General features: G+C 36.4%; 1 protein-coding gene across 1 annotated transcript; it reads right to left on the reverse strand.

The window, feature by feature from the left end:
* Positions 1-1,955: 1,955 nt before the first annotated feature.
* Positions 1,956-12,281, reverse strand: LOC136832612 (lysosomal-associated transmembrane protein 4B-like). The gene is made up of 6 exons (XM_067093832.1): positions 12,163-12,281; positions 7,230-7,303; positions 5,245-5,377; positions 4,656-4,738; positions 3,408-3,608; positions 1,956-2,203 (listed from the first exon to the last, which is right to left on the reverse strand). Exons 1-6 carry the CDS (start codon positions 12,221-12,223, stop codon positions 2,144-2,146), a joined length of 612 nt encoding a protein of 203 aa, XP_066949933.1. The 5' UTR covers positions 12,224-12,281; the 3' UTR covers positions 1,956-2,143.
* Positions 12,282-18,219: the final 5,938 nt, after the last annotated feature.

An 18,219-nucleotide genomic window follows, 5' to 3' on the forward strand; every position in this document is an offset into this window, starting at 1 on the left:
ATGCAACATGGAATCTTCGACCCCTTATTGACTTCCAGGCATGTAAAATAGATAAATAAATAAATAAATACATTACTAAACAGATAAATATCAGCATTATTTATTTCTTTTATTCAAAGATATGAATTGCCTAGCCCTTTCCTTCACTACTGTTTCTCGATTCGTTTCACTTTACGATTTGTCATGCCTTCGTCGGTTTCTATTTTTACTCTTGTTCTGGACAAATTTGTGTGAATAATAATAGTAATAATGAGAAAGAAATTCGTAATCAAGTTAGGTGATATGAGACAATTAAAGATACAGTATAATAGATTTTGCTGCACGTGGATAAATATTGCGGCAGCTACCTAAGTATAACTTTTAATCGCACTCAGCATATCAGCCATGCATCAGTAGGTTACGATTTAAACTTATTGTATCACTATGTATTTTTATCTTTTATATAAATCTTCTATTTGACCCCAAAAGTCCACAATCGCCCCCGGTGTTTATCGACCCCTTGGATAGTCCCATCGACCCCGGTATTTTAGCATTAAGAGTAAAAATATTCTCAGTAATGAACATATTCGCGGAACGAATAACTAGCAAACCCTAACAATGAAAACGGCGCCTGCGCGATGCAATCATATAAAAGCCGCATGTGCAAAGCAGTACAGGCCTGGGCATCGATGTTCATCTTTCAATTGTAACATCAGTTCGAGACAAACCAATCACTCAACGGCTCACTGCAGTATTGGCTTAAAATGGATAAGTAGGCTACATTTAGTGTATAAAAGTAATTAGACAAATATGTTTAAGGGTAAACTTCTGTTTATGTACCCTGCAAAAATTCACAACTAGGACAAAAAGACAAAGTAAAATAAAGACATTATCTCTTTGGTTCAAATCAGCAAAAAGGACTATACATATATAAAATCTATTGACTTTGCTCTAAAGTACATATTATATATCTAAGGTCGGTAAGAAAAAACTGTGCAAAAGTGTGTTCTCAAGATCTAGCTACGTCACCAAGAAGAAGAATACGTTAACGGGAAACTTCCAGATTCGGTTTGAAAAAGCATGTCACAACAGCTGCTCTGTACAAAAAGCTATCCTAAGTCTTCATCACGATCTCTACTTGCCAAATGATGTTGTATGAATCAGATTTTCAAAAATGTTGGTATTGTAAGTTTTGGTACTTGAATCCACACCCTTGACTTTGCGCTAAAAGTGCGAGATAGAAAACGGGGATTTTCTATTCGTCACTTGGAAACTTGTCCTCCAATCTGGGTATTTAAATATAAAGAGACTGTTTTCACCTCTAAGTTCAAGTGTTCTTTAAAGCAGCTAGTGTTAATAGGAGACAAGAACGCATTTCTTCCTGACAAGTATGGCTAAAAAGTCTTATAAGTGAGAGATTGTCACGAGATCATGTTCCATTTGAATGCGGTAAACACAACTTTTTTTTTTTTTTTTTTTTTTACTTTTCCATAACTGAGCTTCAAGCTTCAAATGGCAAATGATCTCTTATAGATTAAGATACATGTTACTCAATATGCATACATTTTTTCTATCTTTTATACAAAGGCATTTAATATACATAAATTTATACAAGTACACGTTGACACTTAGACTCAAAGCACACACACATACACACACACGTAATTACATACATACATACATACATATATATAATATATACAGTATATATATTATACATTATATTAATCCCGAAACACTAGCTGTCGAAAAGCAAAGTGGAAATGCTGGGCAAACTTTTAGCCATTTTCTCTCTCTCTCTCTCTCTCTCTCTCTCTCTCTCTCTCTCTCTCTCTCTCTCTCTCTCTCTCTCTCTCTCTCTCTCTCTCTCTATATATATATATATATATATATATATATATATATATATATATATATATATATATATATATATATATATATATTTTAACATATATATGTATATATTTTTTTCAAACAATTATACTTAGCAACACTGACTGTCACCCCATGCTCAATTTGCAAATCCCATTGCAACTCTCGCAACAAACAACTAGATACTCAAATATCACAAGTCTTTCACGATTCCAGCTTTGGTACTTGGGTTAATCTTAACTGAAGGTGACCTCGATTAACCCATTCACAAGTGAAACCTGGGGAAGAGGTCTTAGGCCTCTACGTACTGGGATTCGCAGAGCTCATCGAAATTGCCACTTTGTCTCTCGATCTGAAAAGTCGAGAAAGGAATACATTCTGTTAATGGGAGAGGGTAAAGGGTTTATTAGAGTCATTTCAAAGGTTGGTTTCAAGTTACGTTCAATTTAGACTTCCCCTACTATAGTGTTAATTTACGGGTGTTCAAGTCCGCAAATTTGACAAACATAAAACACACTTTCATCTACGTTACTGAAAGTGGTACTAGAGCTTATTTAGTTTAATAATGTTATTGACAAGATAAAATCGTAGTTTAATGTAACACGTAATTAAGTAGACTTTTGGGGGAATTCCTTACAGACAAACACACGTAAAAAGGCCTAAAAATAGAACAAAAATATTCACTCAAAGCCTATTCCTATAAATACTCATCAGCTGTCACCTTTCTTCATTACTCCCAACGCGAATGTTTAGGAAGCAAGGCACTGCAAGTCAGCTGCAAAGATAAACTGGTATCAAAGGTACATCTACTGTAAATTATTTCTGGAAGAGAAACTCTTTCTCAACAGGCACGATCCAAAATTAAGAATAATCAAGGGTAAAATCAGTAAAGAATGCTGCGAATTTTCTTCGGCGCAATCGAGTTTTCTGTACAACGTAAAGTGCCGTATGAAACTCTCAACTACAGCCCATGAAACTTTCAGCCACTGCCCGTTGGTGGCCTGTGTTGTTGGCACCTATAGCGGTGCCAGATGCAAGATCATGGCTAACTTTAACCTTAAATAAAATAAAAACTACTGAGGCTACAGGGATGCAATTTGGTATGTGTGATGATTGGAGGGTGGATGATCAAGGTAACCAATTTGCAGCCCTCTAGCCTTAGTAGTTTTTAAGATCTGAGGGCGGACATAAAAAGTGTGAACGGACAGACAAATAGCCATCACAGTTTTCTTTTTACAGAAAACTAAAACCTGCTCTGTTTGAATAGAACAGAACAGAATATAGAATTTAGGCCAAAGGCCATATGCTGGGACCTATGAGGTCGTTCAGCGCTTAAACAGAAATTGACAGTAAAAAGGTTTTAAAGGCATAACAGGAGGAAAACCTCAAAGCAGTTTCACCATGAATTAATTGTTATGAGAGGGTGGAAAGTAAGACGGAAGAAAGAGAACATGAACGGAGGTACAGTGAAAGGAATGAAAGGGGTTGCAGCAAGAGGCGGAGGGGACGCTGCAAAGAACCTTAGGTGATGCCTACAGTCTTCCCCCATCACTCACCTCTTTGTAGCAGGCGAAGACGACCATAATGAAGTAGGAAAGGATGAGCATCAGCGGCACGAACACAAGAATGACCACCAAAGACAAAATGGCTGATCCGATGTAGATGGCGACGATCAGGAGCATCAGGAACAGGAGGACCGTCAGACAATAGCCCTTGACTTGAAGGGCGATGTAGGGGAGCATCCATCGCGCCTTCCTCTGCAGGAGAGAATTAGGTCTTTGTTTGGACTCGCATTCCATACAAGGATATATATGTATATATATATATATATATATATATATATATATATATATATATATATATATATATATATATATATATATATATATATATATATATATATATATATATATATATATATATATATATATATATATATATTATATGAAATCGTACTTCTCAGTTTCTACAGAGGGATCCACGTGAATGGTGTTGATTAGAAAGACGAAACGTATATGTTTTGACAAATAAATTTCATCTTTCTAATCGAGATTAGCCTTTTACTTTAGATCCTTCTGTATATATGTGTATATTACATATATATATATTTTCCAATGAATTTGTCACAAAAAAACCCTCAGGGTTCACGACGCTAATAAAAACAAAATGGCTTGAAACTCCCTTGTCTGACTCCACAACTGAACAAGACTTGGATCTAAAAGAGACTTTCCCAGTTAAAATTTAAAATACTAATAACTGAACAAATGCAGCGTTTAAATGGTAACTTCATGTGTCAATAATTCATCTGATTTATCAGTTTCGCAAATGTTACGAATCTATTTAAGAAAGTATATTCCCTTCCTTAATCTGTCTACCTGTATGTACCGATTTCTTTAGTCTCAAGTCTGTTGTTTCTTTTACAAATGGCCTCACTTATCTTAACAGTATTTTGATTACTTACATATAAAAGGGTCGCTTTGTTAATAATAATAATAATAATAATAATAATAATAATAATAATAATAATAATAATAATAATAATAATAATAATAATCTCATCTGAGTCACTATAAAATGAAGAAATCCACAGGGGTGTAAGTGTAAATATTTATTAGAAATGTATATATACAAAACATATTTCTACGAATATATATTTCTAACATACATTTACACTTACACCACTGTGGATTTCTTCACCAATACTACTACTACTACTACTACTACTAATAATAATAATAATAATAATAATAATAATAATAATAATAATAATAATAATATGTTAATAATACTCAGGTATGGCCTACCGCGTTAACGCCTGCCACCAACAAAATGCTGAAGAGCGTGCTGACTGCAGCCATGATGCCCTCGAACGCAATCGTCACTCTTACTGGAAAATATAAAAAATGGCAGTGTTGGTAAGCAAGGATGGCGTGACCATTCAAGAGAGAGGTACAGAGGGCGCGGCATGCCAGCGTTAGAAGCTCTTTCATTGGGGAGCTCTGGATGTTGGGCTTCAGTAGATGTTAGACTCGACATGAAGGAACTGGGCTACTGGTCTCTCTGAAGTAGTTTACTTCAGAGAGACAGTCAGTTTTGGTAGTATTCACCTGCTTAGGGAACGTCCATTGATTTAATGTACAGTTTACAATGAAAATAATATGAAATAATTGGGTAGAGAAACGTTTTTTATGCTGGTAAAATGGACTTAGGTAGATGAAGCCGGTGATAAATAGTTGAAAGGAACTTTTACAAAACAGGTGGTTATAAAGTTGGTAAAATGAATGGCCCACTGTAATTTGTAAACTATAAAGTTAAAACTAAAGAAGAAGAAGAAGAAGAAGAAGAAGAAGAAGAAGAAGAAGAAGAAGGAACAGGAGGAGGAGGAGAACTTACCGAGCCTGGCACAGGAGTCGGGATCCACGTGCACTTCGCGCTCCTGAGACACCTGACTGCAAGCGGTTCTGAAGTCATCGTAGGACACTGGCACAAATTTCAGGGTTGACAAAAGGGCTCCCACGGACACAAACTGCGGGGTAATACATAAAATGAATTAGCACTTACCTGACATCGGGTTTTCCAAAAAAAAAGTCGCTAATTATGGAGCGATTATTCAAAAGAAGTGACTCACAACATTGTTTCATCTTTATGCAAAGCTCAGTTATCCTTTCAGTCGAATGGGGTCATACTATCGAAAAAAAAAAGTTGCACTCAATATTATTTTAGAATGAAGCAGCAACTCGAAAACATCAATTCAGTTTTATTTTGTAATTAATAACCTAATTTTGACGCTTTTATTGGTTCATTTGTTTACGTCTTCCCCCTTCCGTCGTTTTATTTTTTTTATCTTTCCTATTTTCATTCCTTTATCTTCTTCTTACAGTCCTTTTACATTATGATAGCCCTTCGTTGGGTGAGTCGGTAGAGCTTCGGACTGTCACTCGATGGGCCGGAGTTCAATTCCCCGACCGGCTGATGAAGAGTTAGAGGAATTTATTTCTGGTGATAGAAATTCATTTCTCGCTATAATGTAGTTCGGATTCCACAATAAGCTGTAGGTCCCGTTGCTAAGTAACCAATTGGAGAACTGTTAATCAGCTCAGTGGTCCGGTAAAACTAAGGTATACTTAACTTTTTACATTATGATGTTTTAAAGAGGAAGTTCTTGCAGTAGAAGGGCGTTTGGCATATGAATACTGTAATACTAAGTAAGCAACAGATTCTTTTAATTTAAAATATTAATTAGATAACGCAGTCTTTTTAATCAAAATATTAAGTCGACAACAAACTCTTTTCAGTTAAAATATAAAGTCGACAACAAATTCTTTTCAGTTAAAATATTAAGTAGACAACAAATTGTTTTCAATTAAAATATTAAGTAGACAACAAATTCTTTTTATTCAAGATATTCAGAAGAAAAACTTTGGCTTTTGTTTGAAATATTTTTATATGAAGTATGAAATAAGTTCGATGAATAGAGATTCGTGAAATTAAAATTGAATTTGATGTGGCTACTGTATTCACAGAAAATAGCATAAATGACTAATTTTTATACCTGTATCTTAAGAAAAATATATTACCACTATAAATACTACAGTATCTGTAATGGTTAAGATGAATGGTATACTAAAGCTGTGGACATTTTCTAGTTAAAAGTATACCTTAGTTTAACCAGACCACTGAGCTGATTAACAGCTCTCCTAGGGCTGACCCGAAGGATTAGACTTATTTAACGTGGCTAAGAACCAACTGGTTACCTAGCAACGGGACCTACAGCTTATTGTGGAATCCGAACCACATTATAGCGAGAAATGAATTTCTATCACCAGAAATAACTTCCTCTAACTCTTCATTAGCCGGCCGGGGAGTCGAACTCGGGCCTAACGACTGGAAGGCCGCAACTCTACCGACTCGTCTAAGGAAGAGCTTGACATTTTCTAGTAATCAGAGGTTGAAGGAACACCTCGTAATTATTCTGTACTGGGAATAGCAGCCTCTACACGGAGTCACTGAAGGCCAAGGAAAGAATAACTTGTTTACTCACTATTTCAATATTCATGTGCCAAATGCCCTTCTCTGGCAAGAATTTACTCTTGAAAACTTCTTCAGAATGTAAGATGAATGTAAGAGGAAGATAAAGGGCCCTGCGCGTAATGAAAAGCAACTTCGCTAAACGATAGTTCTGTGAATTATGCAAATGTCTGCGTGAAAGATACTACTTCACCATAACTACGACCTCCTAGAAGATACTGAGCCACTGAAAAAAAACTGTGACGAGCGATAACAGTGTGACTCAACGTTTAATGTATTATAATAATAATAATAATAATAATAATAATAATAATAATAATAATAATAATAATAATAATAATAACACTTACCAGTGAAAGCCATCCGAGAATGAGCGTTCCAACTCTGAGGCTGATACAGAAGCAACATGCTCTGGGGTACCAGTCTGAAAAACAATTGGGATTACTCATTAACTGTCTGATCGGTGAAGTGACAAACAGATAACTCTACGTGGAAAAGAACAGAGCAGAATATAGAATTTAGGCCAAAGGCCAAGCGCTGGGGCCTATGAGGTCATTCAGCGCTGAAAGGGAAGTTGACAGTCAGTAAGAAGGTTTGAAAGGTGTAACAGGAGGAACCACTCGCAGTTGCACTGGGAAATTTTTAGAGACGGTGGAAAGTCAGATGGCAAAAGAGAATATGAATGGAGGTACAGTAAAAGGAATGAGAGAGGTTGCAGCTAGGGGCCGAAGGGACGCTGCAGTGACCCTTAAGTAATGCCTACATTGCACAGTTCTACACAGAAATCAATGAACACACGTTGGTTCGAAAGGCTTTATGTTTGTCCTTTTCCTTGAATGCATCATGTGCTCTTACGGACTCAGCTTTTACTTTTATACCTATTTGATTCTCCGCATCTTTTCATTAGCGATAAGGGATTTCCCAAACGCAGTTTTCTGTAGTATATCCAGTATCAAACTTTCCTATAAATCAACACAGCACGTGTTCCGGTAGTTTGCAACGGGTGGTGTGAATATCAATGACATCTTGTAGAAAGTCTCTTGTTTTGTACAGTTTTTATCTGCTCTACTTTACTATTTCTTTTATGAAATTTTAATGCGCTTGATTCCACTTCTTTTCGTTTTCTCGGTACTTCAGTGTTTTCAGATTTTGAATGATTTCACTTTCGGGTCTTCCTTATGGTTAGATTATTCAAATTTTAACTTCTATCTTGTTACAAGATTTCTTTTTATCAAAAGCATTTTTCCAAGGTAACTCGGCTCAACTTGACATCAAGTTTAAAATCCTGGTTACGGGCACCTAAGGTGTCAAGTTTCGTCGAAAATTTTGAGGGTCTGTGGTTCTTAATATTCAAGTGCTGTCAGAAAGGTGTCTTGTCCAGTAACAAGGCATTAAGCCCAGGAATTAACGATGATCCCACAGATTTTCATTTACCCTCTTGATGGCGCTAGTTTTCCAGAATAATTTCTCAGAGAGGTCTGGTCATTGGTCGCCAAGATGATATAACGCTTTGTGATTATAGCTGCTTTATTAGAATGGGGTTCTATGATCTTCAGTTTCTCATGGGGTGACAGGCGTCAAGTCTGCAAAATCGAAGGATGGTTCAGGCGGTTACACAAGCACCTGCTCAAACTGCTCGAAGTTTCTGGCCGACAATCTGAGTAGCAAATAACCAATATTGGTCGGGCTCGTTACGTAACGAAGGTTCTAGAAGCAAAAACATGAGTGATTTCATATTTTGCCTCCAATGCTGGCCTCTTGGTTGAAAGCTTTTAAAATGCCAGGAAAGAAGAGTAAGTGATATTCAAGCCTCCAGCACGCCAATAAAATTCAGAAGTCCCTGTTTCTGAATCTCTCAAGCTATTAGTCAATAACAGAGGCAACAGCAGGACCAAGCGCATAATGGAGAGCAACTTCGCTAAACGACAGTTCCGTGAATTACGCAAATGTCTATGTGAAAGATATTATTTCACTATAACTACGACCTCCTAGAAGATACTGAACTACTGGAAAAAGTCTCTCCTCTCTAACTCAAGTATATTTACATGTTTGTACACACACATACACAAACACAAGCGCACACACATACACGCAAATATTTATAGACATGTGTGTGTTCTCGTTCTTCGCTGTCACTTTCTCGCGTTCTCTCTGTTTGTGTAAAAAGTAGGCTGTACCAAAGATTTAGTCAAGAGCTCAATCACAAATGTTGTAAACAGGTCAGTATCACCTCAGTGTAAGCAGTTCCTTAACACCATACCTCACTCGGCATCACAGACCTTCAGTTTTCTCTCTCTCTCTCTCTCTCTCTCTCTCTCTCTCTCTCTCTCTCTCTCTCTCTCTCTCTCTCTCTCTCTCTCTCTCTCGTAATGGGGAAAATTAAAAAAATTAATGATTTAGTAAAATCGGTAAATACTAATATATATATATATATATATATATATATATATATATATATATATATATATATATATATATATATATATATATATATATATATATATATATATATATATATTCCCATCTCTTTCTCCTTTGACTCTCTTCCGAATAATGGGACATAGGAATGGGGTTCTAAAGATCACGATGTGGAAAATTCCATGTATATTCACGCAATCGTCAACGAATTTCCCATACCTCTAAAAATTAAGGCAGGAGTAACCACTAAGGTGGAAGGACAAGGCTCCAAAGTACACATTTAAGTTCCACGGCATCACGGGTAGATCATTTAAGGTTAAAAAATATATAATTATGATTTTCACATTTTAACACTTCCGACATTTTATTTTCGTATTTCTGGCTTATGTAAGTTAGGAGTTAAACGCAAGGAGCTAAAATCTGGTTATAAAGTATAGCACGATAATCTTCATCTTGTGACAATTCCAGCTACATATTCTTTGCTGCGTTTAAGGGACATACAGACTTACTCATGTAAGAGAGAGAGAGAGAGAGAGAGAGAGAGAGAGAGAGAGAGAGAGAGAGAGAGAGAGAGAGAGAGATAACGATCGGCAGTGTAGGAAGTCAAAGCTGAGTCAGATGATGCATGCTTAATCACAATGAGAAGCTCAATTATCAACACGAAAGGAAAATAACCCGGGGTGGGGTGGGGGTTAGTGGTGTCAGTGAACCTCACACATTGCACTGTAAGCATTACTAAAGGGTGTCTGCAGCGTCCCTTTGGCCCCTAGCTCCATTTTGGCCCCCTTTCTTCAATCTTGCTGTCAAACATCTCCTAAAATTACTTCTTAGTGGAAGTGTGAGGTTTTCACCTAGATCCACCTTGAGAGCCCTGTACTTTATCGAATATATTATTTGGATTTCTTTACCCTGCTTTCCAACCACTCCAACTCCCTCTGTTCACTGTCTTGAGCGACAATTGGCCTAAGGTGCTCCAGTGCTCGGCTTCATAGTCTAAATTTCATATTTAAAGCATTTCAGTTAAAATCTAAATATGACAGAATCTCTACGTTCTGCGCCAAGTGACCTTTAATCAATAAGGTAGTGCCAGAAAATAGTCTTCATTCTTTACTTTTGTTCAAATACCTCTCTCTCTCTCTCTCTCTCTCTCTCTCCACGGACCCCACCCTTTCCAGCACGCACCAGAGACAGTCATTCGACGCGCCACAACGTTCCCGCCGAGCCACTGGCGACATTTTGCATTGACCACGAAAATATTTATAGCTTTCGTTGTCTATGTTCTGCTTGCGAAGTTCTGTCCATCGATATTGCCTTCTTCGTGCTCCTTGATCAGTCTCTTATTAGGCATAGGGAGTCATGTTCGATTATTTGAAAGGTATTGACGTTTTCCAGAATGTGTTTTTGTTTGGTTGCCATGACTATGAAGTTCGTCCAGTCTGAGATATGGAAGTCTAATCGATGAAGGCCCAACTCGTGAAAATAGCCTAATTGGAAGTTCTTCTCCGCTTGGGACAGTAATTTGTGACGAAACGGGGTATGACTCGTAATACGCATTACTTCTACGACGTTCCTGTGATCAGACTATTTGTCGTTTGTGTTTGATCTCTGTTAGCTTTTGATTGAAGAATACTTTCGAAATTCGTCCTCTTCTAATTCCAATTTTAGTTCATGAAATATTGTCCTCCGTGCTGGGTCCGCACGTTCCAGGTTTTGTTCCAGTTACACAATCCATGAATGATACGTTCACGGATTGTGTAACTCATCTCGATCACAACCAAATGTGCTGCGTATAACCACCTCTCAAATGACTCAGTGTTTTTTTTTCACTAAAATAAATAAAATTCCACTCGACTCAATTCAGAAAAACCCAAAAGTTCAGTAGGTACGTCATTCTTACTCACAATTTCATTCCGATTTTTTTTAACATGTTCCTTGGACTGACTAATCTGTGTAAGTTCGTAATGAAATTTTCCCACTATCAAACCTTCATGCATTACAGATTCAAGAAATACATATCCATTCTGATGCATTTTGTAAAAGGTCACTTTGACGTTGGCAACACTGGTAGCAGTTCCTTACCAACCTCAACGTGATCTTATTGATTTCTGTCGCTCTCCTACGGTGCTCTGTCTATAAACTGTCTAGGCCGACAAATCTCACCATGGTTTAAATTAAAGAACAAAAAGTCCAGACAAGTTCTGACTTCAAAGGAACGTTTTTCGTTGGCAAATTTGTCAATTTTTATGAGTTTTTTGAGTTTTGATGTGATTGATGCATCAAATGGAGCTTAGTTCTCATCCTAACGATTATCTGGTTGAACTTGAACTTTCTTAAGGCATAGGCCGATGAGCCGATCAACCCCCAACATCGCTACCAGGGTCCAAAGAAGAGGCATTCTCTGGACCTTGGTCCCTACGAAGCCCAGTAACCCACGGGCCACGGCGGGAAACACGGGAGAGAAGGGCCAGTGTTAGAGAGGACTGAACCACGAGTTAGGAAGTCGATCCACCCCCTGCAGGTGGAAGACTGCAGCGCATTTGGATTTATTTTTAATTTTTTTGTCAAAACTGCTCCCACTCCCCACAAGCATTCCCTTCCGTTTTCCTATGCTAATATGTCTATGTTGCTAACCACACGTCATTTACAATGCTGATGTTCTTAGCTCGACACTTTGTAACATGGCATAGAAAATCATTTTTCGCTTTTTGGCTTTCGAATTTTACTTTTTTTTTTTCAAATAGTACGTTATGACCATCAGTCGGTATGACTAAAGTCTGGGCTTTTAAAAGCCAAATGTACTAATAAAATAAAATTTGCCTACCAAGACTACAGATAGCGATTTATACACAAGTCTTCGTAACTTACTTTGCATTTTACACGTGAAGACACGAACGGACGCACAGTTAGCCAGACTCCGCGAGCGCATATAACACAACTACGGTCAGAAATGTGTTGGACGTAAAAGCCTAGTTCTACATCTGGCAACACGCTACCGTTCTCGAGTCTCGTCCCAAGGCACATGCACGATTAATGACGAATCCGTGACGTCATTATTAGATAAGCAACCTTCTTCTGTTATCATCAGGGTAATGGCAATCTGCAACAATTAGTATTTAGACGCTGAAATTTCATTTTGAGTCCGGCGTTCCAGTATCGGACTAAATTCGAAACGTTCGCAGAAACAGAATTCTGAGACGGCGCGGTTCAATGACGGATTTCCCTACAATGCTGTGGCTTACTCATTGCAAACACGTAAAGGTCTAGAATGCTTTTCATATATTTAAGATAAAAAAAAAACAAATCCGCACATCAGGCTTAAAGTCTATTGCTGAACAAATTACTGAGATTTCGTATTACCGGAATAATATGCTTGCGACATTCCCATATTCTTGGTATTTGGTATTCAGAATCAGGCAATTTAAAAAAATTGTTACTCAACATCTAGGATAAAAAATAAACGATAGATTTACATTTCATTGTTTTGTGGTCTGACTTTGGTAACTGAATAATATGAAAACTATACCTATTAATAGTTTCCATAACTTTGGGTTCGATATTTACAAATAGGATAAAAAATTATTATAAAATAGAAATATTTGTTGTCAGTAGATGGAGATGTCCCTCTCAGAAAGCAAGAATGAAAGAAACAGAAAGAAAATGGATGTCTTTTTATAGTCAAGATAATTATGATTAGACTTATATTTTCCTGTGATGTCAAGTCTCACGGCTAAATTCTTTAGATTCTGTTTCATATGTTTTATAGATTATAGCCCATATTCTATAGAATATACTCTATAAACTTTCGGCTATATTCTATAAAATGAAATCTGAATTCTGTTGACTCTTTCATAGCTGAATTAAATCTTGTATTTTAAAAGTTACGTTACGTAAGTTCTTCATTAGTGGGGTGGGTAGAGCTCTCGGCTAGCACGCTGTTGGCCCAGCGTTCGACTCTCCGACCGGCCAATGAAGAATTAGAGAAATTTATTTCTGGTGATAGAAATTCATTTCTCGTCATAATGTGATTCGGATTCCACAATAAGCTGTAGGTCCCGTTGCTAGGTAACCAGTTGGTTCTTAGCCACGTAAAATAAATCTAATCCTTCGGGCCAGCCCTAGGAGAGCTGTTAACCATCTCAGTGGTCTGGTTAAGCTAAGGTATACTTAATTTTAACTTTAAAAGTTATACGTTTCATAGATTACGTTCTCTATTACTTATACTAAATGGCACCCTCTACAGATCATTTGATATTTTTCAAAGACTCTATATTTCCTACACTAACTGAGGACGTTCGCACTTGGCACGACTGCAGAAATGATAAAGTAGCCTCTTAAATTTAGACCAATCAGGGATCCGCCATTTTTTGAAACAGTCGACATCATCGAACGAGGCAAGGACGACCACGTTAACAGAAGAAAAATCAAGCCACTATGGACTCTTTTTCTTATATATAAAATATACCTCTCACGCCTTTCAATAGCATCAGTACCAAACAGACTGTGAAAAAAAATCAATAGACAGATAATTGAACAGAAATATAAAAATTCCTTTCCACGCAAAAATGGCTCTTCCTTTGTTCGACCAAGCGAGCTATTTTCTTTCACTTTGATCAATGATCATCAACCCTTTATTGTTTAACTGCTGATTTCAGTCGTTTGCGCAGCGGTAAGAAACAGGAAGGACTGAGAGCGAGAGAAATATACGAATGGTTGGAAAGGCTACCTTTTGAAGTAATGTGGTCATGTGGAAAGAATGGAATACGACCGGTTGGTGAAACTAAATGTGCTTAATGTGGAAGTTTTGGGAGGAAGAGCTGGTAAGTTCGGTATCGTGGAGACGAAGATATACTTGACTCGCCAATTAAATGATGAATAAGGCAGTCTGGTTCCTTTTTTAATATTGATTTTTGAACCACCCTGTTAACTGAAACATGATATATATATATATATATATATATATATATATATATATATATATATATATATATATATATATATATATATATATATATATATATATATATATATATATATTCTCTTGTAAGATGTATAAAGTATGAGTTTTCCAGAATATTATGATAAGCTTTGTAAATGTCGTATGATTTTTCTTTATACAAGAGATATTGTGAGTGTATTCTGTATATTAATGATAGTTATGTAAAATGTCTTTGTAGTGTCAGATCTCATAAATATTAATGATTTAGATAACAGCGTAATGTAAAATCAGTTAGATAGCGTCATAGTGGAAGAGCGAGATTACGCCAGACCAGATGTTCTAGCTGTCAAGGGTCAGGTAAGCGTGTTGACAGATAAGCGCTCCGTCGCCGCAAAATTTTGTCTCAGTTGCTTTTGTTTCAAGTCAAGTGTTATCAGCTGAGATAAAGGCAGACTCGCACTCTTCGTTTGTTTAACAAATACGCCAATCAAATGATTAGCCACCTGCGGATTGTATCGATCGCGTTGAGATCTTGTCCAAAGCGATTTCCCTTAAAGTCACTTATGCCTTTTTTTTTGAGAAATACGAACAAGTTATTGAGTAAAAGTGCATGGCAATTGCATAGTGTTTTGTGAGACTGCATCAGCTGTTCCATGGATTTCATTCCCAAAATGTTTTAGAATGTGCTATGGATCTTGTCCCCAAAACGTTTTGCCTTAATATAACAGACATCATCTAGGTGTTTTGCTTTTAGCTGGAATCCTAAAAATTTGTTCATTCTGATTTTAGAGACCTTTTGTATTGGTTCTCTCTCTCTCTTCACGAAAGAGAAGTTTGAAACGTAAAGTAAATTTATTTTGGTCATTGATATTAACCTTAGCTTCTGAGATCTGGTAATCGTAGTAATTAGTGTTTTTACCAGTAATGGCGCCTATCAGAAAAGTGTGTCAAGCTGCAGCAATTAGGGTAATCTTGTGAAAGTTTTCACAAGCTTGAGTAAGATAACGTGAATTTTACCTATTTAGGTCAATATATTAGGGGATTTATGCTTTAGCGAGTTTGCATAGGATTTTATTTTCATGTTTTGTATATTTGTGTTTTCTTACTATCATTTGAATTATTTAATTCTTTTTGAATTTGATGCTTGTGTGTTTGTGTTCACAGTCTCTTAGTTTTTCATACTTTATATAGTGGTGATTTGACGTCTGTTTACTAAGCATCTTAAGTGTTTCTTAATAGTTTAACATTGCATACTTGATTTAATTTTCATTTACTTAGATTTTCTTTTCAAATCTTAAGCATTTCTTAATAGTATAAACCTTGCTTGATTAATTTAATTTCTTGATAATTTAAAATTTTTGTGATTCAAATTTAAGTTTGATTTAAGAATTAATTAGATTTGTGTTGTTTCAAGTATTAGTTCAAAATTAAGAACGTGAATTCTGATGATAAATTTTGAATTTAAAAATAAATTTTTTGAACTTAAATTTTTTTAAATATGCGTCATTTACTAACCACTAATGGCAGGATTAATTAGGTGAATACCGACTCTGATAGAGAGTTTTGTTCATTTAGTTTTGCTGAAGTGACTCAAACTTGGGGAGACAAGTTAAGTTGTTTGATGGAGTGATGCCCTTTTACTTTACTATATTTCTTGTTTGAATGTTGATACCTCGCACTTGTTTTGATAAACTTAGTCTGACGTCTCACATGATTAGTAAGCTTTTTAATGGACCACTCCTGCCTTTAGAAGTGTTGTATTTTTATTGTTATGAGAGTTCAGGCATCTGGGTGAAGTGAGGTAAATTTTTGAATTCTATGATTAGCAGTGCAATAACCAGGTACTTGGAACACTGTGACAATATATATATATATATATATATATATATATATATATATATATATATATATATATATATATATATGTATACATACTTTATATATATAATATATGTATATATACATACATATATATGTATATACATATATATCCATATGCATATATACTACTGTCCACATTCACACGGAAACGTAAATGCAACAGCGCTATGCAAACCTGTTCAGCTTGAAGCTATCAATGCATGAGTGTGCTTGAATTAAAGTAAGGTAATTTCATACGCACGTAAGATCTGAAATCTATTCTCATCCAGCGTGGTAAAATTATATTATATCATTAAACAGCAAACCCTCTTAACTCGAGTTCGAATTCTGGCATTGAAGAGGAGTATTTTTTGTTTTGTTTTTTTATACTGCGTTCACAAAACAATACGTAACAGATTCTGATGAAATACTGATTTAATACTGTAATTTCCGATTCATGAATAAATACGAGGGCTTTCGCAGCAATCATTGGAATCTTTGTATTTCATTGCTTTTATTTAAAAGAGAGAGAGAGAGAGAGAGAGAGAGAGAGAGAGAGAGAGAGAGAGAGAGAGAGAGAGAGAGAGAGAGAGAGAGAGAAATTTTGCTACTTTTATACCCATCCAACGTTGTGTTAGAGTCATCTTGAGAAGCAATAGTGAATTCCTGTTAAGAACCTGGATCAAAGTTGCCAGCTCTATCCTATTTTGCACCATGGGTGCCACCCACTACAGTCGAATATCCCCCAGGTACGTATTCCACTGCTTTGGTCGACACAGGTGCAATGTACCTTTGCGGGAACATCTGTTAGAACCACGTCTAGTCTTGGAAGACCTAAATGCAAAGGACGAGTCAGAATGGAGAAACTCATACCAAAATCAGGAATAGAAAATTTAATGGACGCCAAAGTCTTTAGCCAGTGATTTAAGAAGCATAAGCGTGGGAACAATTTTCAAGATTTGGCGGAATAAAGGAATAAAAAAAATTCATCAGGATCGACAGGTCTTCAAAAAACTTGAAAGACTCTCAATCTGGCTGCATTTGAAGAAGAGATGGGCCAGATGTTTGTCAGAAGAGAATTAGCCATAAAATATGGTACATACAATTGACTTGACTTTTAGTCTGTTTAAATTAAGTTTATCATCAAAGAAAAATTCTGGGTAGGAAAGGGTGGGGATGGACGAATTCCAACATCTTAGGCCTACTAACAATCATGGTTTGAATTTTGTTACGGTCTATCTTCGTCCCCCATAATACGTAATATGCGCTAATTGTAACTATATCTTCATTAATCGAATAGGCTACTACAGCTCTACCTTGTTCTCTAGGCCGAAGCATCGATCTTGTGTACTAAGGTACACTCAGGTAACCACTACCTGCTTCCGGCGGCGTAGATAAAGAGATGAATTTAAAGGTATGTCCGTAAAAAAAAAAAAAAAAAAATACATAAAACGAATTTACAGAATGATATTTTCATAAGCGAAAACTTTTTCCTGTCATGGAATTTTGTGTCTATTTTTTTTCTTCACCACTCGTCTCTTGCCCTTTTAAAGCTGTGCGTTGGGGTTTGCGTTCTGGGATGTGCACCAGAATGTATAACTCACTCCGGCTTTTTAAAACCATGTTCCATGAGCCCATGTGCCAGTATCTGGCTTCTTAATAATCCCCCGTCCAAGACTGACCAGACCCAAAGTTGCTTGACTTCTCTAACCAAAAAACCTTCATATCAGTGTAACAAATGTGCTTTACCCAGTTCTTCATTACCTCCGCAGAAAATCACTTTCTCTACGAAGTCCACTTCTAAATAACCGTCTGTATGCTACATGCACGTACGACTGCACATTTGCTTGTTAATACATATGTGATTGCTTACAATCAACTAAATTCAATGTTGGCATTGATTAGTGAAATTTGTATTGTCCCCATGTTTATTTTACTCCTGTACTTAAATGTGTTTAAAGCATTTGTTGTTTTAAATCACTTGTGCACAGCATGATAATTATCTCCTTCAGGGGACAGACAAACTTTTTGGAACCATATCATTAAAGGACAGGAAAGACTTCATCGTCTCAGCATTCCAGGGGACCCATACCATTCCGTCACGGGTGACGTCATACACCTGCAAG

The sequence above is a fragment of the Macrobrachium rosenbergii genome, chromosome 50 (genome assembly GCF_040412425.1).
Source record: "Macrobrachium rosenbergii isolate ZJJX-2024 chromosome 50, ASM4041242v1, whole genome shotgun sequence".
In the NCBI taxonomy this organism is placed as follows: Eukaryota; Metazoa; Arthropoda; class Malacostraca; order Decapoda; family Palaemonidae; genus Macrobrachium; species Macrobrachium rosenbergii.

Coding starts and splice junctions, on each gene's coding strand:
- LOC136832612 (XM_067093832.1), bottom strand. CDS start 12,223: ATGCGCTCGCGGAGTCTGGCTAACTGTGCGTCCGTTCGTGTCTTCACG. Junction 7,304..12,162: donor CTTCACGTGTAAAATGCAAA/GTAAGTTACGAA, acceptor ATTGTTTTTCAG/ACTGGTACCCCAGAGCATGT. Junction 2,204..3,407: donor TCTTCGCCTGCTACAAAGAG/GTGAGTGATGGG, acceptor TCGACTTTTCAG/ATCGAGAGACAAAGTGGCAA.